Raw genomic sequence first — 26,100 nt, forward strand, 5'->3', positions numbered from 1 at the left:
ACCTCGTCCATCTCCCGTTATTTTGCATTTTGTCATGCAAAGCCAGCCCGCAAGGCAAGGCGAGGATCGTGAAATGCGCAAATTAGGATTCACTTTTTAATGATGTATTATTGTCAAATAATTCATATCACTCTACCTTGTTGATTTATGTTATTATTTACCCTTATATTCTTGCATTACATGTACATGTATACCCATGTATATATGCTTGAAATTGCATGGTTATTCTGCCTGGGGTTTATTTCCTATCGGTCAATTCGTCCAATTATTAACTCGCCTACTATCATTTGGTCTACCATCAATTTGTCCACTATCCACATGGTCTTATTGCCATTTCGTCCGTTCTCCATTTCGTCTAATAACCAGTTGGTCCAATACTGTTTGATCTAATTGGACTTTTGTTGATTGGACTAAATGAATAAAAATGGGTATTAGACCAGCTGGTTATAAGATGAAATGGCAATAGACGAACTGGTGAATAGACAAAGTGATGATTGGACTAAATGGTTATTGGACCAAATGGTTGTTAAAGGGGAAGTTCACCCTGAAGAAAACTTTGTTGTAAAAATAGCAGAAAAAATAGTCAAAAATATTGGTGAAAGTTTGAGGAAAATCCGTTAAAGAGTAAGAAAGTTCTTAGAGTTCAAAATTTTGGATTTGTGACGTCATAAACGAGCAGCTGCCCCATGTGTTATGTAATATAAAATGTATGAATTTCAAATTTTGTATGGTTCCTGATGACTTAATTTTGTTTTCTTTTCATGATCGGGTGTGAAATGATTTGTCTATTGATATACAAAAGTTCCAGTGAAAACCATTTTCAATTTTCTGAGAAAATGACATTTCATTGATTTTTTACCATTCGCTATGTAGGAATACTGCTCGCATATGACGTCACAAATCAAATAATTGAAATTCTAATAACTTTTTAATTATTTGATGAATTTTTCTCAAACCTTCGGCAATATTTTTTATTATTTTTCTGCTATTTTTACAATAAACTTTTTGTCAGGGTGAACTTCCCCTTTAAACGGAATGCTGATGGATGGTATGGCATTAGACTGAATGAAGTTACATGTAGACCAAGTGATGAGTGGACGAGTTGGCAATAGAGGAATGGGCAGTTTATCCTACCTTTTTTGGGGGGGTGGGCAACAATGCTATATGTTAGTCCAATGAGTGATATTTTACTAATATGCCAAAGGTATTGGTCTTACTATGAATTCAATGTCATTCTCCAGCAGGAAATTTCATTTTGTAAAGCCAAAAGCAAGTGTTTTCATCCATAGACCTCAACAGTGCATATAAATAGTTATTTCATTCAATCATTGAAATAAAAAAAATAACAAAGCAAGAAACAAAAGAAAATTGGAATTATGAATGTGTCAGTTTTTCAGTAGACGAATTTTGACATTGAATTATGCACATTGCTTATTCACCAATTTTCATAGTTGGTTTCATCTTCTCAATTTTTATTTTGACAAAGAATGATCCTAATCTTCCTTTGCCAAGTGTTGAGAAAGTATGCATTCATTTTTTGAGGGCTCAGACACCTCTTTTCTTTTTATTTTTATGCAAGATACAGTTTCAGTTGAAATTATGTGCATTTCAGAAGGATTTTTTTTTCATTTTGTTATATATTTTTCTGAAGAGAAACAAATTAAGGCTTGAATTTAACTTCTGCTTTTCTGTAATTAATACTACTATTCCTAGACTAATACTGTCGATGCTTCATCTACTACTACTACTACTACTACTACTACTACTACTACTACTACTACTACTACTACTACTACTACTACTACTACTACTACTACTACTACTACTACTACTACTACTACTACTACTACTACTACTACTAGTACTACTGCTATTACTACTACTACATGGGGGGCAATCAAATATATTGCTGTACAAATGCATGACCCAAAAAAATGTTTAAAGGGGTGTTTTTCCAGTTTTGAATACAGACCGCACATGCTCTCGTTAAGGGTATCAAAAACACTGATAAAAAAAGAGGGTGGTTTTGAAAGACTGGTCAATGGACAATCGCAGGGTCAAACGTATTTGGGTTTGTTTTTTTCCAAAGCTTTTTTTTAAGACTAGCCAAACATGTTTAGGATATGTTTTTCCCCTGGGGACATATTCTAGCGACAACTTGATTAGGGGCCAAAATCCCAGCCATAATGTGTAAAACTTGTTTGGGAGGTCGGTTATTTTATTATTTTATTTAAATAATTTGGTCATTCATGTGTACAGCAATACATTTGACTGCCCCCCCCCTCCCCCCGACTACTACTACTATAATTGCTACAGTTAAATTTTATGAGAACATTATTTATTTAGCTCTTTTGAAGTGTAAGGAATAGAAGGAAAAGTGAGGGATTAGTATTCTGTCCAGTATATTGCAGTCATTTTCTGTAACGAAATCATGACATTTCATCATTTTTTTTCTTTTAAATGAATACTCTCATAACCGTACCTTATTCATACCATACTAATCACTCTTAATCTCATCTGCATTTATTAACCTCCCATGACATGCTTGCCGATGCCATCCTTCCCATCATACCTTGCAACCAAATAGACTCCTTCTACATCTGAGGAGGTCAGCTGATTATTGATCAGTGGGCTATAGAGGGAGCCCTTCAAAGGTGAGGAAGTTGAATGATGTGTCCGTGTTCCAGTACTTGAAGTGCAGGCACATACTTTGAAGTGGCTTATTCCAGCTGAAAGATTATTTTTTTGCAAACAGTATTTTTGTTTATTGATGCTGTAGTTAGTCGATTGGCCCTTTTAGTATTAAACAGCACAGAGTTGTAAATTAATTGATGTAAAACATAAAGAAATCAGAATAAAAACTTAACACCACCACGCATGAGATGGACCTTTTGGGTCTAAAAAATAACAGAATTATTTCAAAAAAAGTAGTTAGCCTTAAATTACAAGTTGTGGCCCATTGAGTTATTATTAATATATTATTAGATTAAGGCATACACTCCTTTCTACCTGATAATGCAATTTCTGCCATGTTGTAATAAATTTCAACTTCAAGAAAGGGTTTGAGTAAAGTACATGTAGTATGAAAGGTCATTTTGTCTTTAATCAATTCATGTCTTGATATGAATTTTATTAATAATGCTATATGTCATTATTATTTGAGACTTGTTTTGCTATACCCTTTGCAGTGATTACTTTTCGTGTATTTCCTTATACATCATAAGTCAATGGCTAATTATATAAAGTGAAGGTCTTTTTTGGAATATAAATTGGGAGCCATTTATTAATGATAATAGATAATGATTATTGTAGATTCACAGAGTGCACATGCTGTCCAAAGACACTCATGGGCTAGCCTTGTCAAAGTTCTCTTGTATATATTTAAACAAACTACAAAATATACCAGAAAATAAATCTACAAATTCATCTAAAATAATTCTTTGCAAAATTAACTGAGATAGCTGCTTTAAAGGAATTGGTGTTGTCTTGCATGTAAAGTTTGGACTTGGCCGTGTATGCATTTGCAGTGATTGATTCTGACAGTGACATTTAATGGTAGTTGTTAGTATTTTACAAACCTATTGGTGATGATTGTTCACATTTGCTGAGTTTAATACTTACTGAATTACATGTAAACATTAGCCCTTGAAGTATGTGTAGAGCACTTCATTCTACCAGTGAGTAATTCTTCTTCTTTTCTTCTTCATTGTTTGGTTTGGCTGGCAACCAGTCAAAAAATGACTATTTTTCCGCTGCTTTGAAAGAATAAAGAGTACTACAGAAGGTCTATTTCATGACTTGCAATATTCATAAGAATGAAAATAAAGAGCTTTAATCTTTCTTTCTTTATACAAGATACATATATGCAGGCTTCTTTAAAAGAAACACAAGATTCTATTTAATGTGTTCAACCTACACATATTTGTTTCACTTTATCTCATTTATTAACAACATTAACAAAATTAACACACTTGCACGGTATAATAATTTTCTCACTCACAAATTTGTCATTGTAACTTTCATTGTGATGTTATTGGTCTGTTTCTTCCTCATTTTCATGAATGACTGCACGAACTAACCCCCCCCCTGGAAAAAAAATTTGGGGAAACTTGTATACATTGACATGTTAAAGTCAATGGAATACCTAACTATTGACATACATGTATATGTGCCCCCTGACCTTGCAATGCAATAAGATTTCATAAATGGCTGGCTTTTAGAACTTTAAGAATCTGAAAATTCACCTTTTAGATGGCAAAAGTATTGCTCTAGTAAAAGAGAAAATGTTATACTCTACTAAGGCCGTGTTTATGCTTCCACTTTTTAGGCCAGAATCAGCGTTTCCAAATGTGATTAGTCCAAAACACGGTTGCGTCCATGCTTACTTTCATTTAAACGCTGTTTCAAAACACCGATCGTAAACTCGTTTGACCAGAATCAGGCTTTAATTCTTGGAAAGTATAAACAGAACCACGATCGTAAACGTGTTTAAATGACGTCATTTGGTACATGCTTCCGGTGAGATGAAAATCCGCGGCAAATACAGTCGTATTGCTCCATGTTATCTCTACGTAATAACAACAATCGGAAAAAAACTTTCCAAAAAAGGCGCGCCCAAGTTGACCTCGCTTTACGATGCGAAGCCAGCTGGAGATCATGATTTGCTCTGAAAAGTTAAGCATAAACAGCACTCCCAGAACCACGTTTACGTTTGGCGTTTTGAATCGACGTTTGAAATCGCTGATTCTGTCCTCGCAATGGAAGCATAAACACACCCTAAGAAGTGTCAATCTGTTTACGTTTGTGAAAGTACGCTGAGCACAATTGTTTAATCTTTCATCATCTCAATTCTAATTTGGCATCCATTACATGTCCTTTCTCCTATCTTACAGAGAGTCCGGATGAACGGTAAACACAAAAGAGAGAATGGAAAGAGATGAGACTCCTTCACTCCCTCAAACTTTCTTCGTTCGTGTGCAGGCCAACTAATTGGACACTGTATAGCGCCATCTAGTGGCTAGAACACTATAACTGAACACTTCTGACATACAGCATTCCTGCATCTGCGAAAGTTAGGACTTCATAGCAGATATCTGAAGAAATTCTGGAGTTCATGTGCCAGGGCCGGTCTGTGTATCCATTTCAGCTGGGAACTCGGATGGTTGAACTTAATATTGCATTCTTTTATGGCATAAAGGAGCTGCCACTTTGGGATGCTGAAATAGAGCAGTTGTCCGCATTTGCATCATCTGAATTACATGTCCAAGTATATAAATGTATAGTTCAAAATATCAAATTTTGAACTTTTAAACAGCATGTCGGAGCTGCCACCTTGAGATGCTGAAATACAGCAGTTGTCCGTGTATGCACCATCTAAATCACATGCGTCTAAACTGTTCAAAATATTCAATTTTGAACTTTTATATTGCACAATTTAACAACATGTGGGACTGACATCTTGAGATGCTGATATGTAGCAGTTGTACAGTCTTGCAGGTTTTGCGAGCCGTCACCATCCAACCACTTGTATGAAGGTGTATCTGGGTCCAAGTGCTACTCCTGGGTTGAGAGAGACAACCGCAGATGAAGTGCGTAATGATATGGCATCAAGCAACTGCAGTATTCCATGTTGTAACATGTTTCTTTAAACCTGTTCACCTATGATTGCACATCAGAAATCATCATCAAATATTGTATGACATCAGGGGGAAAGGGTTTTAAACTTGTTGCCATGACAACAAAGATGGAGAATGGATGTTGGGATGTCTATCTGCCTATGTTCTCCAATATTGAAATCTCCCACTCTGTTTATAATATACATGTAAGAAGCTGTAAGCTTACAATGCAATTCTACAATGATGTTCCCTATGAAAATAACATTGTCAAAAATACAAACACTTCTCCTTGAAATCTTGTAAACCCTCATTGGATATCAGTCCATATTACTTTCTGAAATTAGGACCTATGTTAGGATCACTTGATTCAATGAAGTATTGATTGAAAAGAGGGTTTGAACGCCGGTGTTTAAATTCTCGATAGTATTAAGGTTTTTACTTTCTACCTCTTCAAACCATGTATTTGCTATGCGAGTACGCAATGCACAACCTTATCAAAATTATATCTGAAATCACTTGATTTAATCTTCCATAAACGTCTTGTCTAGCTACATTTTTTGTTGTGTGGTGCACAAAATATTGATTAATTTCTTTTTATCAGCAATGATTTATGCTTCTTCACACATTTTATTTAGAAAATATAGAGTATATGTTGAGGTGTAATATTATTTCATTTATCAAAACTTCCTTTTATTTTGATTGAAAACACCTTTGCTGTTAATTTAAATGAGATTTGAAAACTAATTTATATATGATTATGTTTGTATATATTACTAAATTGCCAATTTGAGGATGCTTAAATGATTAACTTGCCAGTTGCGTAACAGTAACATAAGGTACCAAATAGATTTATCAATAAAAAAATAGTAATTGATAATAGGTTTAGTATTACAATATCTTTTGCTTCTTAGCTGTCATTATTATATCTTTAGTTGCATTTATTGGGAATGAGAGATACATTTATGAAATGATTTTATATTTAGTTTTATTTCATAAGCTTTTTATTTGAGCATTTTTCTGTTTGATGTATGATTGCCAGAAGTCAAGAGGTCTAATGTTTTTTACAGGGTTTTGTTTGTGTCTGTATAAATCAGAATGTTTGTGCTTTGCAATATCTTTAATTTTCTTAAGCCCATTGCTTACTGGTTTTGGGTAATTCCTGTACAAAACACACTGGAGTTGCAGACTTTGGTAGTCAATAGGTTAACCTTATGTATTCTTTAGGTTTTAGATTTGTACCAGTTTCTTTACTATCTCATCAACAATCACTCGTATGAAATCACTTCAAGACAAATCTACTTAGTATTTCTTCAAATTCCCCCTTGATCTGTGTTTGCTCAGTAAGAACAAGTATTTTCCGTCTTACTTTTATTGTTTAAATATCCTGTTTTTTTTGTAAAATTCAGTTATTACAGTAATATTTTTCTGCTTGCAATACCATAATTATGCTATCAAAGAAATTTGGTGGGTATGTGTGCATTAAGAATATTTCATAGTTCAAAAAAAATATTGGCATTTGTGCTTAATTGTATATCTGTTTCACATTACTAGAATACTCTCAGAATTATTATGTTGTCTATATGTTTTGTTTTTATTATTTATGTATTTATACTTTGTTTTGCAGTCTTTTAATTAGGTAATCATTCTTCTTGTATTTCAAGAGTTTAATTTCCTGCATTCAGATGAAAAACAAATCATTTTGGTGGTACAATCCAAATATGTACATTTACACTTTTGAGTAAGAACTCTCTTTGAGCCAAAGAAGTGTTGAAAAAATATCTATTCCAAATTATGTTGGAAAATATATATTCAAAAATATATATCAGACAATATATTAAGACTTCAGAAAATTATCTTATTATTTTTCAAGGTATTCCTTTGCTCATCTATTATTTCTTTCCCTTCATCACCTTTCTCCTTCTTTCCCTCATTCATTCCCTCTTCATTCAGTTGTCTCTTTTGTTTGTTTACTTCTCTACCTACACGTATTCTCCTTTTCTTGTCCCCTGCCCCTCTCTCTCTTTTAACCTCTCTTTCAATCTCTCCATTTCCCGCATGTTCCTTCACTCATATCTTCAATCATATAATTTCCAATTTTAATAAGATTAAAAAGCAAATATCAAAGCCTTGTATTCAAGTGATTAATCTCAATTTAATAACTATATGATTGTCTATAGCACAGATTTTTTTTTATAAGATATGTTACTGAGAAAATATGAAAATAGATATTTGACTACTAATTAGTTATGATTCATGAAATAAACTTGTTTTATTCATTTATATACAATTTTGAAATAAATTGCATCTTTCTGAATGGATTATTTCATTTAAATGTTATTTTTCACAGCTTGATTTTTTTTCATCTTGATTATTCTACCTAGAAATACTTATCAATATATTATAGACAAATGAAACCCACCTTTCTCAGAGTGTTATAAAAATATAAATGATTATATGAAATGCAGAATTATAAATAAATTGGAAGAAAATTATTTATAAAGTGTTTGGCACATATGTATCATACAATTTAAAAGGAACACAGTCTTTGACGTAAAAACTTGCAGCATTACAACTTATATAAAAATATTGTGAATATATACTTGTCATATATCCATATACTGTATGCCTGTATAACAGCTGTGTTACATGTGGTCTGTGTTTGTGACAGTATAACATCCCCTAAATCTAACTTAACGGGCATTCTTTCTATTTCTAATTCTTCATGATCTTGCCTGAGGTTTGCTGACCAAGCATACATGTATATTACAGAAGACCAAGGAATATCTCCCATGTTTGTATGAAGAATGAAAGACCAAGATTTAAAAAAAGTGTATTTATACCTATGAAGAAAGCTGTACATAATGTTCATATGGTACATATTCTGTGTATGTAAAATAAATATATATTATATACATATATAATAGAAATATTCACAAAAGATGGAAATTTGCTATGTCGCTATATTATATATATATTGCGCTGTGCCAGTGCATGAATGGGGCAAAAGGGACTATCACTAAAGCTCATATTCATACAAGTTTGAATTTATTAAAGACTCTGCAGCTAAAATCAAAATTTACAGAATATATGTAAACAAATCAAAGTCCATGAAATTGAATTTTATCCCTCACTTAAAATTGATTTAGCCACTAGTGAATCGTTCCAAGAATGACATTGTCAGATTAATCCATATATCTATGGAACATCAAATATTTTTTTTTAATTGTTTATGTTCTTCTTTGATCGTGTATGTGAGCCTGTGAATGGGTTTTTAGCAATGATGCGTCTCAATTTATGGCCCTGTATCACAATGCTTAGCGATTGATCCCAGGGCTTTTTTTACAAATAGTTTGTGTTGATCATGTATAATCAATCAGTCGTACAAATCAACGATGTGATCAATTGCAAGGCTGTGTGTTACAGTCCCGCGATCAAAGATAGTTCATTTCTTGGGGCGGAAAAAATATCCTTTACATGGAGCCGTTTATAAAGTTACCCATTACCAAGTTACCCCTCTCCAGGACAGCGTGCACGCTTTTTGGGAGAGTACTTCTTCAAGGCTCAATGCATTACTTTACAAACATATTGAGTGCCAAATTATACCAGCCAAACTTTTGATTATGTGCTTTAACAATGTATGACTGCATTTTGAATGTGTTCCATGGCATTGGCTCAGGCGACAATTGCTCCGGAAAATCTGCATGTTAAGCGAAACATAAAAACTAAACTTAAAAACTAAATAAACCTTAATCCTAACCTTTACATTATTCTGAACCAAAAACTCTAATACAATCTTAACTCGAATCCTATGCCGGAGCAATTGTCGCAGAAGCAAATGTTGTGTCATCTTTGAATGATGTACTTTAAAACAGCATCTGTATTTCCATGTGCCCCTACAATCAATTTGATATGATTGTCTTTACTTTGTTCAAACTTTATGAATATGAGCCTTTGTCTTTGACATCACACTGTGGACCCTGATGACATGTAGATCATGCTGTTTCCCCAATGGACGTTGTGAGAAAGAAATTATGAATAAAGAGCATATAGACAAATGAAACACATTTCGTTTCTTGTTTGACTTTGTTGCATTCAATGATACCATAGGAGTGTTGTCTAAAAGTGCTAGTTTGTAACATAATCAATTGTCTTCTAAGCATTTCGCAAAGTCATCTGTCTGTAATATTCCCCGATGACTATTATAAGCTACTGAAATCCTTGGATCTGATTGGCTGAGAGCAATGTTGGAATTAAAATCACTAACAAGATGCTTCATGAAATGCATCTGAATGAACTCCACCATCTTTTTGTTTATCTAACTATCTGTCCACCCACCCATCCATCCATTTATATTTTTTTTATATTTACTTATTAGTTTAGTTAGGTCTGAAAGATCAGCAAAAAGTTGTATTCTATCAATGCCCTGAGAAAAAAAAAAACAATTACAACAATGAACATCATTGATAATAAATGTGGATTTCCAATACAAGGTATAACAATCTTCCAAATTGAGATTATGTGTTAATTATACATTTTAGAAAGGCAAAGTTTGTAGATTTATCACCATCAATTAGAGATTGATGTTGATTTGGAGTTAAATTGACTTTTATCAAAGACCAACATGAAGTTTGATTTCTTATGATACATGTAAATACATCTTTCATATAAAATTGACCTTTCATAAGTCTATATATTTGCTGAAATAAAAGTTTTTCTCTTTTTTTAAACCAGATTATTCCTATTTTTAAGTCAAATTTCTCCTAAGTCAAACAGATTTCTGTGTGTGGTCCCACAAGATTTGACTTAGGTAAAGTTATCTTAATAAACTATTCAATAGTTCTGGGGGCCGTTTCATAAAGCTGTTCGTAAGATAAGAGCGACTTTAAGAACGACTGGTGAACCTTTCTTACGCGCTTAACCATCGCCAATGTATGTATACCATTTACCACAAGAAAGGATCACCAGTCGTTCTTAAAGTCGCTCTTAACTTACGAACAGCTTTATGAAACACCCACCAGGTATAGGGTATATTTCCTTACAGGCTGAGGGATTGAACAGAATGACGAACAAGAAATTTGATCAGTGGCAACCCGAGGTGTTGTGATAAAAGTTAAGGGGAGGCAAGACAAACCAAAGGCAATATATTTTTTTCTCAATTAGAATATATTTTGTAGAGTTATAACGCTCAGACTCCTACCTCCCCTCCTTTCTTCCCTGTTCCTCCATTTTTTCTCCTCGTCCTCTCTATTCCTTTTTTTTCAAGATTATAGAGGAAAAGACTGCTATTACAATATGGACACCATTCTCATACACAAACTTTTGAAATAAACCCTATACCATCCCTTTATCTCAGAATACCCGTGTTACTCATGTATTTCCTACTTGTAAACAATAGTGACAAATCTAATGAATGAATGAAAATTGAGGAATGTAGCATTTGCGAAAAATATTCCTTCTACACATTTTTATATTAGTACCATATGATGGCATATGATAGCATATTTTTTAAAAATGCCTCTTTCAGACAGAGTGCAACGAGATTCTTGCAAGTGAATAATAAATACAGTAAGCATTAAGACTTAAAACAGTTCATGGTATACCTTCTCAAAAATCAAGCAATTTGTATTTAAAACCTGGCCTGTACAATGTTTCAGAAATATAAAGGTGTTCTCTTAACGCAGAACGTAAATGAGCTGTGATTTCGGCACCATTTTGTCATGCAAAGACATATGTATCTCCTTTGACAAAGTATGATGTATCATTTATACAGTGCGTCTGAGAATAAAACAACGGAGACTTGTCAATGCTTTATCATAACTTAATCTCAAATGTCACACGTGTGAATAAAACAATCTGTAGAAAGGACCGTTTGGCGAACAGCATCTAAACTTCAGCAAGAAAAGCAGCATTCTTATATAAACGGAACCTGATTATTCATTGATTAATTTCTCGCTTTTGGATATTAATTTTGAAAAGCATATATATTAAGTTTTTCTTTTTGAGTGTCAGATACCGTCTGCTGATTGCCTTTTTGGTATCCTTTCTTCAAATTGTTTTCCTCACGCACGACTGCAAGGGCGGAAATCTCTCCCCAAAGATAGGGGGGTCACAGGCTGGACTATCTGACGAGCAAAAGAAAAAAAAATCACCCAAAAATGTAACGTCATCTCGCCCAAAATACAGGTTTCTTTTCGATTTTGAATAATGTATTTATTTCCATCATAAAATACCAAAAATAATAGGGGACATTTGATATTGTGTCCCCCTACTACTTTCGGTAGGGGGGACGCGTCCCCCTGGGATTTCCGCCCATCCATGAATGAGAAATCGTTAAAGCTAAATGAGATGAAGGAGGGGACACCGAGCTTTACAATAATAGGTCTTCTTATGGCATGTATTAATAAGTTATGATAACTTATTGACAATGCTCGGTGTTTTTCCGGGACGCACTGAATGATATATGGTATTTTGATTATTTTTTGTTTCAATGCACAAAGTCTGAGGACGACTTTGTTTTTTAATCATTGAACACGACAATAACATAATTGAATTTAATTTACTTTAATTTAAGTCATGATCCTCTTCAGGGGAGCAAGTCTTAAGTGTCTTAGGTCACCACACCCTTGCTTCAAAATCGGGCTGTGTCTCGGCGATTCTGACGTCCGGACTGACAGCCGTCATAGAAACTTGAATTCAAATGGCATATCTCAATCCTTCATCCATCATGTCCAAGTCAAAATTTCCTATCAAAACATGTTAACAGAAATGTTTGATTGTCACCGCAATTTTGTGTATAATACTTATTAACTGTTATTATTTTGATTGCAGGATATTGAACTGTTTCCGGTTTTGTGTAAAATAGTTTTGATTACCTCCAGGGTGTCCAGTTGCTAAGATCTCCTGACCCTGCGAAACCATTGACATAGATACCCTTTCGACAACTCCTGTAAAACTTTCCTCTTGACATCACTCTTCTCTTAGGCGGTGACAGGTGAATCAATTGTGGCACCATACCGCATAAAGAGTCTAGGCTGAACCCTGGCCCAGAAACTTGAACAGACCCCTGAGTCCGCCAGTGGTGGAATCTGTTGTATTCAGTGTCTGATGAGCTGAGTTTGAGGAGATATCTAGCCAGTTCTGCAGGAGATTCGAAGTCGGCTAGGTGGATGAACGAATCTGGAGGCGCAACTTTAGTGTAGGCGTATTTCTTTCCCCCGTAAACCACGGGCACGGCCCCAGATGACAGGGCGCGTTGCCAGAAATTCAGCGTCAAAAATTCGTCGCAGGCTGCTTCCTCCAACGCGAGGTAAAATTTGTAGCCTTTCAACTCTTCTTTGCAGTGTGTCGAATTACACGTCCTATTCCCACATTTACCATATATATCAACAGAGATGTGTTTGCTGAGCTCACGAACGTACTCGATGCGTGGCCAGAAAGTCCTGTCACAGTTGTCTTCGACCCAAGCAACGAGACCTTTCTTACCATATGCCCAGTTCCTTGCGGTTTCTGCACCAACCCCTTCACGGTACCGACCATAAGGTATTGGCACATCTGATTGGGAGTGATAGGTCATACTGTAGTGGTACTCGAAGTTCGCCAGAGATGGGTCATAATGGTTCATCATCGGGGAGTTATCTAGAGAGAATAGATAAACCTTGAGGAGATTATCAGGAGTAAGACGTTTCACTTCGTCCATAACCAAACGCGTCTTTTTGCGCATGTTTTTCATGCCTGGGCCTACAAGCACAGCGCTGCTTGCTGCGATTGTCTTCGGCAATGTAGAGGTACGCATGATGATATCGCATACACTCTCAGGACACTTCAGGAGGTAATATCCCATGAGGTATTTCCTGAAGGATTGGTATAACTCCCGCCACTCGCTGTCTTTGGGCAAGGCATTCGCGCCTGGGGCAAATATCGTCACGCGGTTGAAGCAACCCATGGTCTCCCAAGATGATTTGGTGATCTTGAAAACATTCTTGGAAATGTTTGGAGGGAGCGTGTAAGGGACTGGGTTTAGGGCCGGTACACCGGACCCCGATGGTAGCGGAATGTATGGCTTTGCTGTAGGCTCCCTTGATGACTGTTTCATCGTCGTCCCGTTGTTTCCTATCATTGCTTGGTCATGTCCTTGAACTTTGTTCAGGACGAAATTTCTGTCTTGAGCAGGAGCCTTGTCTTGATGAGAATCTGTCTTGTTTTCACTGGTCAAACCGAAGTACGTTATTGTATTCTTATTTGCATTTGGCTCTAATACAAGTTGGTTACCCACAAGTTTGCTCTCTGACCTTATTTCCCTCTGACCTTCTGCAACGTCCACGGTCTCTTTCTGCTCCATCCTTTGAGCGTCACTCTTAGCCTGAGACAACGGTGCCCTAGCTTGGGCAGCGACTTCCCTTTCCACAATAACATTAAAAACTGTCCTGTCAACATCAACTGGGCCACCATCTGTTTGTCCCGACAACAGATGATGAAAGGCGTCAGGCACCAGGTTTGGGTCTGGCAAAACTTTGACCTGTTCTTTGTGGATTCCCGCTCCATGTTTCGACATCCGGCAGTCTGCTGCTGTCTTCTCCTTGATCTTGCTGAGAATCTGTGGGTTGCTGATCCAGCAGCCATTGTGAAGGGCCAGAAATGCCTGTGTTAGGAGCCACATGGATGAACAGAAGAGGAAGAGCGTGACGCCATAGCGAGACGTTGTCTTGTTAGCCACCTTCAGGAGAACGACCTGTTTGACGAAACAAGAGGCATTAAAAAAAAACGAAATTGACATGATGAAAGAAACTTTTCCCAAATATATTAACACGCCAATGGATCCTCAACAGAACTAATGGCAAAATTTTTAGTATGAATGTGGGACAAAGGGAAAGACAGAATCAAAATGATTGTGTCTGGAAATTGACTCAACTTAGAGGTAGATGTTAGACTGAATAGACTGATTTCATCCCTAAATGTAAACAATATTGTGTCTAAAGCTACAAGATGTGGATTTACAGAGACAGTGGTACTGGACTTAGCTATTCAAGACGATCTTTTTGTGGGGATGGGATTGGTTCAATCTTAATGATTTAGAAAATCGTACAGAAAACGCGCCGTTGTTCTCGCCATCTTCTCAACAAAGTGAGTTGTGAAAACTTCAGTGTTTTTGCATGACAATAATTGGATAATAAAAATTGATGGCTTGATGCTGTCACAGGTTACATGTTGCAACCCATACTTGTAAATTATAGCAAATATTTAGATGGCACATTTGCTATTCATAAATATGTTTCAAGAACAAATCAAAGTATTCTTTGTTGAAATATGTTTCATAAATTTCTTCAAGATTTGCCCTTATCATTGCAGAACTTATTTAATTTCAGGACCTAAATTTGAAATACAACTCGCAACCATGATATGCATACTTAGGTACATGTATATATCCATAAGCTACTGATTAAATGCAGTATTTGGTGATATTAAAAAAAAAATTCCATCACGAATGTCTAAGTGATATGAATGTTAGATGCGTGGCGTTTAATCTGACGGGACACGGGTTGCTCAATTAATGATCAACATTTAAAAACAAAAGTAGTTGTGGAAATTACGCCTCTTATAATCTTCTTTTAAAGATCTACATGTACTTTCAACAAATAGTGTATCCTGTGAAACGTATTTGAAGTTTAGAAAGTGTCACGGTAACCCCTTTTCTTTTATAAATCTAGGTGGTAAATAAGCTAAAATCCATACACGTAGTACCGACATACATGAACTGTCTGTGACTATAAACCGGGTTTGACTTTGTGGGTTGGAGTATTAATACTCAATAACCTGCGGCGGACGTGTACAGTACTTGCAAATATACCTTGCTGCAAGTCAAGAACCATGTGGGCCTATTTAAATATTGACTTCTGCATTCCTTCTACCACGCTATCCCCGGAGCCCCCTTCCCCTCTTCCACCCGCTATACAATCTGGAACAGGGTGACTGTATTTGAGATGGGTGGAACAACGAGTGTACGTAATCTTCTTTAAGAGATCCCTCATTCATAAAAACTTTGACTGTACGTCGCCTTGAAAACTGAACCACACCCAATGCTGGTGTACAATGGCTCTTTTAAGGCAGAACGAGAATTGGAAGTGTATGACCAAACCTGGATATGAACGGCGGGGTATATAGGGCCATAATGATATTTGAAAATGACCTTAAGAAATCAATGAATACTTAATAGTAACAATAAATCAACAATATACATGAACATTTACCAAGTTGTAAACTAAAGTCGGGTGCTATTTTAAATTTTGAAATCCAATAATAGAAAAGTCATTAATTGATAATGATAATAATGACCTTTTACATGTACATTCCTGACATGTGAGGACTCTCAGTGCCCTTTGCCGATGTAATATTAATACTTATACAGTGATATTCGATTAGACTTTGCTAAAACTCTAAGGAATTCTCTTATCAAAAGCTCCATGAAGAGATATGATGCATGTATATCATCTTTAATTTCCTCTAACATGTCTAACAGTTTATTATAATATGCGTATTTCTTTGTACAAGTATTTCAGGAGTTGACACATTATTTTCCAACATCACCATGATCAGGAGATCTACTACGCCATAGAGGTGGGTACTAAATCCTAATCCTTGGGATAACAGTAAAATAAAGCTTACTTATTTCTTTCGATGACCTCCTTCCCCTCTGAATTTACGTTTTTCGAAGCCCCCCTCCCACCGCCCTCCATTTGAACCCTTTCCCCTAAAATCCCCATTATTGTACAAAGGGCCTGTTGCAGAAAGAGTTGCGTTTAAACGCAAGCCTTAAAATCAAATGCAATTCCCAAATGCCCGCTTTTGATTGGTTGAAAATCAAGTTGCGCCTGATTTTTGTAGTTGCGATTGATTCCAACTCTTTCTGCAACGGGCCCCCTAGAGTAACAATTGGGATACTATGTGGAAGGCGTATGAATGATGAACAGTTTACTCTAGGACTTATTCCACTGATGACAAGTGGAAGAAAATGTTTACCCTTCTTTGGAACGCGTTGTCTGGAATAAAGGCGTTTTCTATACTCCTTCTTTTGTTCAAATTCCATATTTACCCCCAATGGCATAGTTACACTCTACAAACTGGGGCAATTGAGCGATGGGCGCCACTTAAGAGGGTACAAAAATGCAGTTCGCATTAAAGTGAGTAATAACCGGCCACGCCCATTTCAGAATACGCCCTTGGATCTTCGGTATTGTGAAGATAATGTATTGCATAATTTAGGTCTACGTGAACGGGGTTGTGAGAGTTGATATGTTAGATTTCGATGTTTTGTTATGGACATTGACATATCGAGTTTGTAATCAGTCGTCGTCAAGTAAACCTAAACGCATGGAATGCATCGTGTTATTATGTAACTTATCTACATTATAAGTTACAAACATACATCTATTCATAGTGCTGACCTCGCCTACCGATGCAAATACAAACAGTATATAAATATACATCTTTTGTGTATTTTATTACAATAAGTACCAACAAAGTCTATTACTACGATATGGCTTCATGTAAATACATAGGTGTCCTTCAATCTCGCTGTCTTATTCTATTAAGTATTATCTGTCATTTCAATTAGTATGACACCTAGTTTGTCTGTGGAGAGAGCTAGGCTGGAGGGCCCAAGTTGGCAAATGGTTGTCAAAATACAGATCCATGGCAAGGACATTTGGTGCTTTGGGTGAAGGTAATTATGGGCAATTATTTCTGTTATTCCTGTCTCGAGCTATCTCGTGTAAACCCGGAACCATCTTTATATATAAACCCCAAATAATATGCCCCAATTAAGATAATTTGTTACATGTACGTTCTTACACCTTTCAATGGTAATACACTAAAAATGAAAATAGGATCGTTCACCATGGCCGTACCCCGGCGTTGGAAAGCTAAAGGGATTTTGCCCCCCCCCCCCACAATACAATACAATGAATGTATTTTTTTTTAATTCAGTGAAACTGTATACCAAGCCGTTTAAAGTCCAACTTCACCATCGCAATTTTATACATTAGCCCCTCCCAAAAAAAGAAAGCTGACCGGGTCCCAGGTTTGCATAATACCCCCTCCCCCGCTTCCAACCCAGGATTGCCTCTCGCGCGCCTGCCCACTTGATGTAATGCTGTTACTTAACAAATACGAATCATCATCAATTGCTGTCACCACACAATATTTTGGTTGTCTTCCCCCATTATATCAACTCAATAAGAATGATCATGATGATGATGATGATGATGATGATGGTGGTGATGATGATGATGCTGCTGCTGCTGATGATGGTGGTGGTGCATGGTGATGACAATGATGGTATGATGACGATGATGGTATGATGACGATGATGGTGGTGATGACGATGATGGTATGATGACGATGATGTTGATGATAATGATGATGATGATGAGGATGATGATATTTTATGGCCACTGGCGGATCGATCCAGGGGAGGGGCATGCCGGCCAGTCCCCCCCCCCTTGAGAATCAAAATTAAAATTTGTAATGTAAAATTGCCATTAAAACAGAAGTGTGCCCCCCCCCCCCCTTTAAAGTGAAGACTTTTTTGGGGGGGCTTGTCAAATTTTTCCTTGGCAAAATGTGCCCCTCCCCTTTGGAAAATCCTGGATCCACCCCTGGTTATGGCAATGATCAAAACTGAGAATTGAAGTAATAAGAGAAGAGTGTGAAATTTCTATCTCTGATTCGAGTATTATGAACGGTAGATAAACGAGATGAAAAGTTTGAGATCTACATGCAGCCCTGTGTGTATTCAACGAATCCACAGACACATCAATACTCTTTTGTGTTCTTTAAACAAATTATGATTAAACAGCAAGCAAAATCATAATTTAGCAAAGATCAAATCAATCGAAATGTATGTTCTATAATGTTCTATAATTGTTTGATTCTCACAAACATATAGCAAAATCAGGTGAAAGAGTGAAATGTTGGTGATTAAAGGTAATGGATTCCACCCCCCCCCCCCAAAAAAAAGAAAGAAATGCAATTAATGTGTTATTCGTTAGAACTACTCAAAACAAAAGAGGGAAAACAGTCAATGGTCAACGCACAAAACTATAATCATTACCTCATATAATTTGTAGTATATAGTATCGTCATATAATTTCGTATCTATTAATTTGAATCACACAACGTTAAAAACAATTTTCGCTTCATATTCCGGTATGATTATTATACTTTACCTTGATGACTTCCTTCATATCTGACTGCGAATTGATGTCGCCTGGTGATGACGTCTCCGAAGATCGTGATTCGAGCCCTTTCCCACTGGATGTCATAATTTCACTAGTTTAAGTCAAGTAAACACAACCAAAACTATATTATAAAAAAAATTTCCATTCAAGTAAATGTCATAATCTCCTCCGTCAAAGCGGAACTCTCATCTGAAAAATGTATCTCGGATCTGTCGCCCTTCTGTCGATGATGCGACGCTGTTCACATAGCAAAATATGACCACTGATAGTTTATTATCGGTGTACTTGAAGCGCTTGAAATTATGTGATAAAATCCATTTGACCGATTTAACTTTCTGATCTATTGCCGGATTACTTTGGGGGTGAACCATGGACCTACAGACGCAACATTATACCGCAGAACTAGCGGATCCCGTTCAGTCAGCGTTCCATGTTATAATAAGTCTGCCTCTGTGGCGCACATGCTCTGCGGACATTCAAACGCAATTTGAATAGCTTCCTTGGAGCGTCACAATGGGTAAAAGGGAAAGTATTGTGCCCTCCTCTATTCATACGCTTGTCGTCGTATAAGAGGTCTCATTTTCTTTTATACGCCTTTGAGAGCTATTTCAAACAAGGTTCTATTGCTCGAGGAAGGTATGTCCTTTTGTTTAACCGGTAGCCTTTGAGTTGTGTCCCGAAGAAAAACAAGATTGGGAGCTGTAATCCACGGACAATAGCATAGTGGGCCAGCCCAGCTAGAGAAGCTACTTGGTCCAAGCGGATTTTTTTTATAGAAACAAGAGAATCTCATTATTGGGCTTTCTTCAGATGATAATTTTACTAATAATCTTCATCGATCGTAAGTATGGGGGTCGGTGTTGGATTTAATCCGTTAGGACTTGAGCTTTTGATCAATAAGGAAAATGTTACTTTCTATTCCAAGTAGAGAGTAACAATCGTACTTCCGCCAATTTCGGAAAAATACTTAGCTATAGGTTTTGGGGCATCATTCATTTATTGATATTTTGTCAAAAATTATTAGTTTGGGAGAGAAAGTCCTGAATAGGACGTATGAAAAAGTTAAGTTTTTGCGAAATATTCCACTGATAAATATTAATAAAAGTAGGCCTTAGCTTGACTTTGACCTTCATAACCGCCCCCTTCTGATTCCCTTGGGTGTTGTGGCGTGCGCCTGTAACCCAAGCTGTGGGGATGTTACAAATTGATGCAGAGGTTCGAGCCCTGGTCACGTCTTTCGGATGGTGACGTTAAAGGTCGGTCCCAGACGTAAATAATCATTTCTGATTGATACACGTCTGACAAAACTCAAACACACACAAGTTTTCCCAATCAGTAGCATGTCATTCAATATGCGTCATTTATCTCAATCTTAACCATCATGCTCTCAAACTTCAATTCCGTTTCAGCAAGTACTCAATTCAATTCAATTCTTTATTCCATTTCCATTCAAAACATAATACAAAGCAATATAATTCAAAAACCATTTTACAGACGAGCATTCTTACTTCGTAAAAAAAAAACAGTATAAAATTGGGCGTAAATAAAATACTCCGAAATGTTCAAATGCCGATTTAGGGCCTACATAATGATACAAATTTTATTTTAAGTAAACTGAAACCAACAGGCTCTATATGTAGCAAATCTTATTGGACACAATAGGATTTCATCATGTAAAAATACAATTCTCAAGTTGTTTGTTTTAATAAAATCATAATCTTTTATTATGCACAATGAATAAATTAATCTGATCCGTGAGGATATTGTATGGTAACCAACTTCTGACTTCAAATCCAACAACAGGCCTGCCTATGAATATTCTTTTCTTTCTCAGCAACCTTCCTGAATTCTGTCCAGATATGAGAGAGATGAGGGATGTAAGAGGCAGCCCTGGGAAACATTATACCCACTAAATGATGCCGAAACCAGAAAGTGAACTATAATAGAGAAAGGGAGAAGTATATAAATGCGATAATCACACCCTTTTCTATAATATGCAATTGTGACACATACTATATGGTGGACGGTGAGGGCACAGGCAGGATGCGAGGGGGAGGAGTCCCTACTCCAGGTCAGGGGTTCTCAAACTTTTTCCTTGAAGGGCCAGATGAGACTCCAAGTAAACCTGAAAGGGCCAGGATGAAGTGGATACTTAGAAGATAAAATGAGCGCGAAGCGCAAAGACCCTTGCGGTCGGCGTCCTGGATGCTCTCTTATGCAATCTGGCCCTTACTTTGGGAGCTTTTAATCCAGAAAAGTTGTAATAGTTTCATACGGAACGCAGGCAAAGTTAGAAAAGATTTAAAAATACAGCGAGATTGTATTAATGATAACAAAATTGTAGTACTATGTTAAAAGAAATCTAGATTGTACCTATACATACCTGGAATTGGGGAGACAGATAGTGTCGTTAAGTATCAATATTTTTTGTAGTCAAAGTAGAATGATTAATAGAGCATGTCTGTTGTATACTATAACAAGGGTGTCGGTCTGCTAATCAATTCAATATGGGAAACGTGACAGTCTGTCAGAAACAAGTTGCTTGAACCTTTGCACAAAAGGTGTGATTGCCAGACGAAGGCACTGGTGCAAATGTTCACTGGTCAAGCAGGGACCGTGGAAGCAGGGGGGGGGGGCTTTTTCCCAAAACCATGTACAAAAACGTACAAATGACCATATGATTGTGATTTTTTGCATGGCCAGCCCTGCAGCCCCCCCTCCCCACTTTGAAAACCGTTCCACGCGGCCCCTGACAAAGTACTAGTACTTCGGTATGAGTTAGTTCTTTGTAATGTTCATTGTGGAAAATGAACTTTCGCATCTGTATGTATGCATCCAACCATGATGAGAACAGCGCTGGTCGTCTAATAAGAAAGTAGATCGAACAGACAGAAAAGACTCCACTAAACTTTGTTTAAAAGTCAAATTAATTTGATTGCCGTTACTTTTATTACGGTTAGGTCTACACGGATACACAATGTAATCATATTGAGCTGTTTCATATTGTGACTTAAAAGTGATTGAAAAAAGGGAGAACGGTAACAAATATTTTTTCCTCTCATCCAGACTTCCACCCAAACACCATCGTTCTGGGCGTGCTGCCCGCATTTTTGTAATGGCAAAAAATATGAAAAAGAATCTATTTTATTTGAACACTCTAGATCATGGTTACAAGATTGGAGTGATGATCGGGGGGGGGGGGGGGGGGGTGATGGAGCTCGTAAAATTTTGTTTTAAGTAAATTGTGACAGAATTTACAATAATTTACTATTAATTAAATGAAAAGTTGTTGCATTTCACATTTTTATTAACTGAATTGGCAATGAAATGTACTCGAAGAAGAAAACAGTTTGTCATTTCCTGACGATGATGAATAATTTAAGTTTGTAATTGTAGAAAGTTTTTTTTGTTTATGTACACTTTTTAATATCTTTATGACATACTCTATTTTTCAAATTTATGTATACTTACTGTTAAAGCCATTTGGAAACCAAATTTTGTTGTATGCATACATATCTTGAATTTTGTAATGTTAGAGATTTTTGTTAATATTGCCCAGAGATTTTTTCTAAGTTGCCTATCCATAGTTAAACCAAAACTTTAAAAAAGGGTTTAGATTACATCTAAGATTAGGGGCCCGTTGCAGATAGAGTTGCAATCAATTACAACTCTTGAAATCATGCGAAACTTGATTTTCTACCAAACAACAGCGCGCATTTGGGACTTGGTGATTGATTTGTTGACTTTCGTTTAAATGCAACTCTTTCTGCAACGACCCCAGAACATGTACCACTGCACTTATATATCTCTCTCTGTTTGTCTCCCCGGGACATATATACCTCTTAACATTCAATTCACCCCTATCCCTCATTCTTTCTTTCTCTTGTTCTCTCCAATACAATAACTTTTAATTTGTTTTCTCGATCTGAATTTCCCACTTTCTCCTCTCTTCTCTTAGCACCATCTGAATCTATCTCTCACTCTCTCTTCTCTTAGCACCATCTGAATCTATCTCTCACTCTCTCTTCTCTTAGCACCATCTGAATCTATCTCTCACTCTCTCTTCTCTTAGCACCATCTGAATCTATCTCTCACTCTCTCTTCGGCTCTGCCACTTCAGCTCCTCATAAAATTACACTCTTCAACATCAATTATAGTAAAGAAAAAAGATAACCAGAATGTTTTCTCAAGTTAGGTTAGCTATTGCACAAATCATTTTATTTTGATCTCTCTCAATAAACCATGATCACAAACATGGCATTTGCCATCATAATCACCATCCTATCAATGAATTATACATTACTTCAAAACGAGATGGACTGTGCTTTTTCTTCTCCATTGCATCCAAGTGAAGTGCCACCAAAAGTGCTATATTTATCAAAGAAATTTGTTGCAAAACAATTGAAATACATACAATTGCCATTTAACTCTCCCCAGCCAATCCTCAGATTAATCAACCTCACAAATAGGTGTTAATTTTGCCTAATATTTTTCCAGGCTGTGGACTATATTAACTAGTATCACCAACGGTTGCTTAGTGTATTAAACAGTGTATAATGTGTAATGCAAAATAACATAGTAAGTAGCATCTCAGTACAGTACAACATAATGATAAATAAATACATGAGCATAATATTCATGATAAAATGCATAAAAAATATAAATAACGACATGAAACAAGAAAGGTAATAGCAAAAATAACATACTAATGCGGCTGTGTTTTACACATCCAATATGGAAGGAGATACTGCAGTGTTTCAGAAGGTGGTCCCATAATTCAATTAAGAAAATATGTCAAGTTATATTTAAATGTAGGACATATTACCCCACTCCCCCTCCATAAAAAAACAAGGCAAACGCCAAGCGTTGTCTCGCCTGCATATCGCAGTCATGAAGAGACTGCATGTCAATATAACTTCTGAGGCTGTCAGCAGTTTAGGGGGTGAATTGTGGTTCTGACAGTTTACATATGCATTAATGGTATACGCCTACTTTATCCCTAGAAAATCAGATAACACAAAGAATGCTGTTAATACTATGAAGTTCCAGTCATGGAAAGTTCATTGACCTTTGACCTTATTCAAATTCGACTCATATTCGAACTTGACCTGTGCCTTCAGGAGATGGACCTCTGGTATGACTTTGGTGATCCCACCTCAAAGCGATAGAAAGTTATTGGGTGTACAACATAGCACAGTGCCAGTCATGGAAAGTTCATTGACCTTTGACCTTATTCAAATTCGACTCATATTTGAACTTGACCTGTGCCTTCAGGGGATGGACTTCTGATATGAATTTGGTGATCCCACCTCAAAGCTATAGAAAGTTATTGGGTGTACAACACAGCACAGTGCCAGTCATGGACGATGCCGGAAATAGTGATACCTATGTCTCGCTCCACTATGCAGGCGAGACAAAAATCATGCCCCTGCATAGATCTACATGTACTACACAGCAGCTGCATCACCACTATGTATTATTCTAGAGCGAAAAAAAGGTTGTGTATATGAAAAAAATGTCTTTATCTCAAGATTTAAAAAAAAAATTGTGAGAGGCATACATTCAAATGAATGCTGTTTTCTTTGTAATAATTTAGAATCATTTACTAATATTACTCACATGATATTATGCAAGGATACTCATATGTACTGTGGATAATACAAGATTATAATTATACAGTTTTATGTAAATTTGTTACTTAAACTATATAAGATTTGAGGGATAATAGGGGAAAAATATGAAATTTGGAGAGCTGTACTATCATGGAACGGTCATATTGAAGTAAAATTGCCAATTTGAGGATCGCCCATGAAAAAAAGAGAGACTTTTCAAACTTGTCATAACCTTCTTATTTCAAAAGAGATATTGATGAAACTCTTTATTGAATTGCTTCTTACTGTCTTCTCTTTTCATTAAAATCTTCCTTGTTTTTCCTCAGGGTATCATTCTTGTTTTCAATAGCGTTAATAACCATCTATCAATTGATTAAGAAGATGAAGTTTGTTATCATATGATACACATTTTTATGTTGCTTACATGTGACATGATTGGAAATAAAGAAACCGAACAAAGATTACAAAAATATAAAGATAAATGCTTACACATGGAGCAAGCTGATAACATCATAAATATAAGCTACTCTAAACCATAATGCCATATACATACGAGTAAATATATAACATAATATTTTGGGTTATTTTAGGAGAGCATGAAGATAAAGTATATGCATAAATACAAAACATTTCAATACATGCATGACTATGAAAATAATTATTACAAAAATAACTCTGCCACATGCATTTTAAGAAATAAAAGAACACAAAATGGAAGCATTTATCAAAAATTCATGCTGCTTTGTGTACAAAACTTAGTTTGGATCGAATGAGGGATGTGGTCGAGGCCACATTTTGCCGGCCTTGGCCTCGGCCGTAGTCATGTGTACAAAGTCTATGGGAGGTTTTCTCCATTGGCATCAATACTTGGAAGTATCGGCCTCTTGATCCAATGCCCATTTATGTTGCAACTTTTGTTCTAATTGAAGCACATGTGTTCTTCCTCCTTTTTGAATAAATATAAGTAATTTACTGAAAATTATGAAAAAAAATGAAACTATTTTTTTCAAACTATCTTTTCAATATTCAAATATGAGCCTCAACATTGAAATACTGATATGACAATGGATTAATTAGAATGATGAGAAATATTCAAGAAAAATCTATGAAATACTAATTCTTAAAAAAAACACTGATATGGAATTGTTAAAGGTTTCCCACGTAACATATCATCTACAGTGATTTTTTTTCTGTTGGAATTAAATTATCATAGATGCTGAAATAAATTGATTAAATTAGAAACATATTTTTTCTTTACTGTTGAAAGGACATAATTGAATAAATAGCAATGATGAAAAAGTTAAGGAAAATTTCTCAAAATTGACAAATTTGTAGATCAAATGATTATACATCATAATGTATTCCAAACCTCTCAATATAAAATTGCATAACAGCTACCTTTCTAAAGCCAGGGTAATAATGCTGCACTACTTTCGAGTGTTTGGGACTTTTGATAAAAGTGTTAGGCACTTTACTTCAGCACGTAAAATTATAATTATTAGTATTAATCTAAATCTTCTTAGCATTGACCATGACATAGTCTTCATGAAATGTCAATGGACCATGTGGTAATAGATCTTACATTGCCAATCATGTGTCTTGCATAATTCTGAGGTTCATGAAGTTCAAGGTCAAGTCTAC

At 36.0% G+C, this 26,100-nt stretch overlaps 2 protein-coding genes across 12 annotated transcripts in view; one reads left to right on the forward strand and one right to left on the reverse strand.

The window, feature by feature from the left end:
- Window positions 1–5,020, forward strand: part of LOC121429483 (guanine nucleotide exchange factor DBS-like) — a 114,868-nt gene extending 109,848 nt beyond the window's left edge. For 9 of the 11 annotated variants that reach the window (XM_041626508.1, XM_041626515.1, XM_041626509.1 and 6 more), the window contains one exon: window positions 4,893–5,020. In XM_041626508.1, coding sequence (XP_041482442.1) covers window positions 4,893–4,912 — 20 coding nt within the window. In that variant the 3' untranslated portion in view covers window positions 4,913–5,020. Of the gene's footprint in view, window positions 1–2,587; window positions 2,655–4,892 lie in introns of all 11 variants that reach the window. The other 2 variants (XR_005971939.1, XM_041626516.1) reach the window with 1 other exon arrangement.
- A 5,982-nt stretch (window positions 5,021–11,002) lies between these two features.
- Window positions 11,003–19,284, reverse strand: LOC121429672. Its single transcript, XM_041626832.1, has 2 exons — window positions 18,836–19,284; window positions 11,003–14,343 (listed from the first exon to the last, which is right to left on the reverse strand). Exons 1-2 carry the CDS (start codon window positions 18,929–18,931, stop codon window positions 12,484–12,486), a joined length of 1,956 nt encoding a protein of 651 aa, XP_041482766.1. The 5' UTR covers window positions 18,932–19,284; the 3' UTR covers window positions 11,003–12,483.
- Window positions 19,285–26,100: the final 6,816 nt, after the last annotated feature.

Source organism: Lytechinus variegatus, chromosome 16 (assembly GCF_018143015.1).
Source record: "Lytechinus variegatus isolate NC3 chromosome 16, Lvar_3.0, whole genome shotgun sequence".
Taxonomy (NCBI): Eukaryota; Metazoa; Echinodermata; class Echinoidea; order Temnopleuroida; family Toxopneustidae; genus Lytechinus; species Lytechinus variegatus.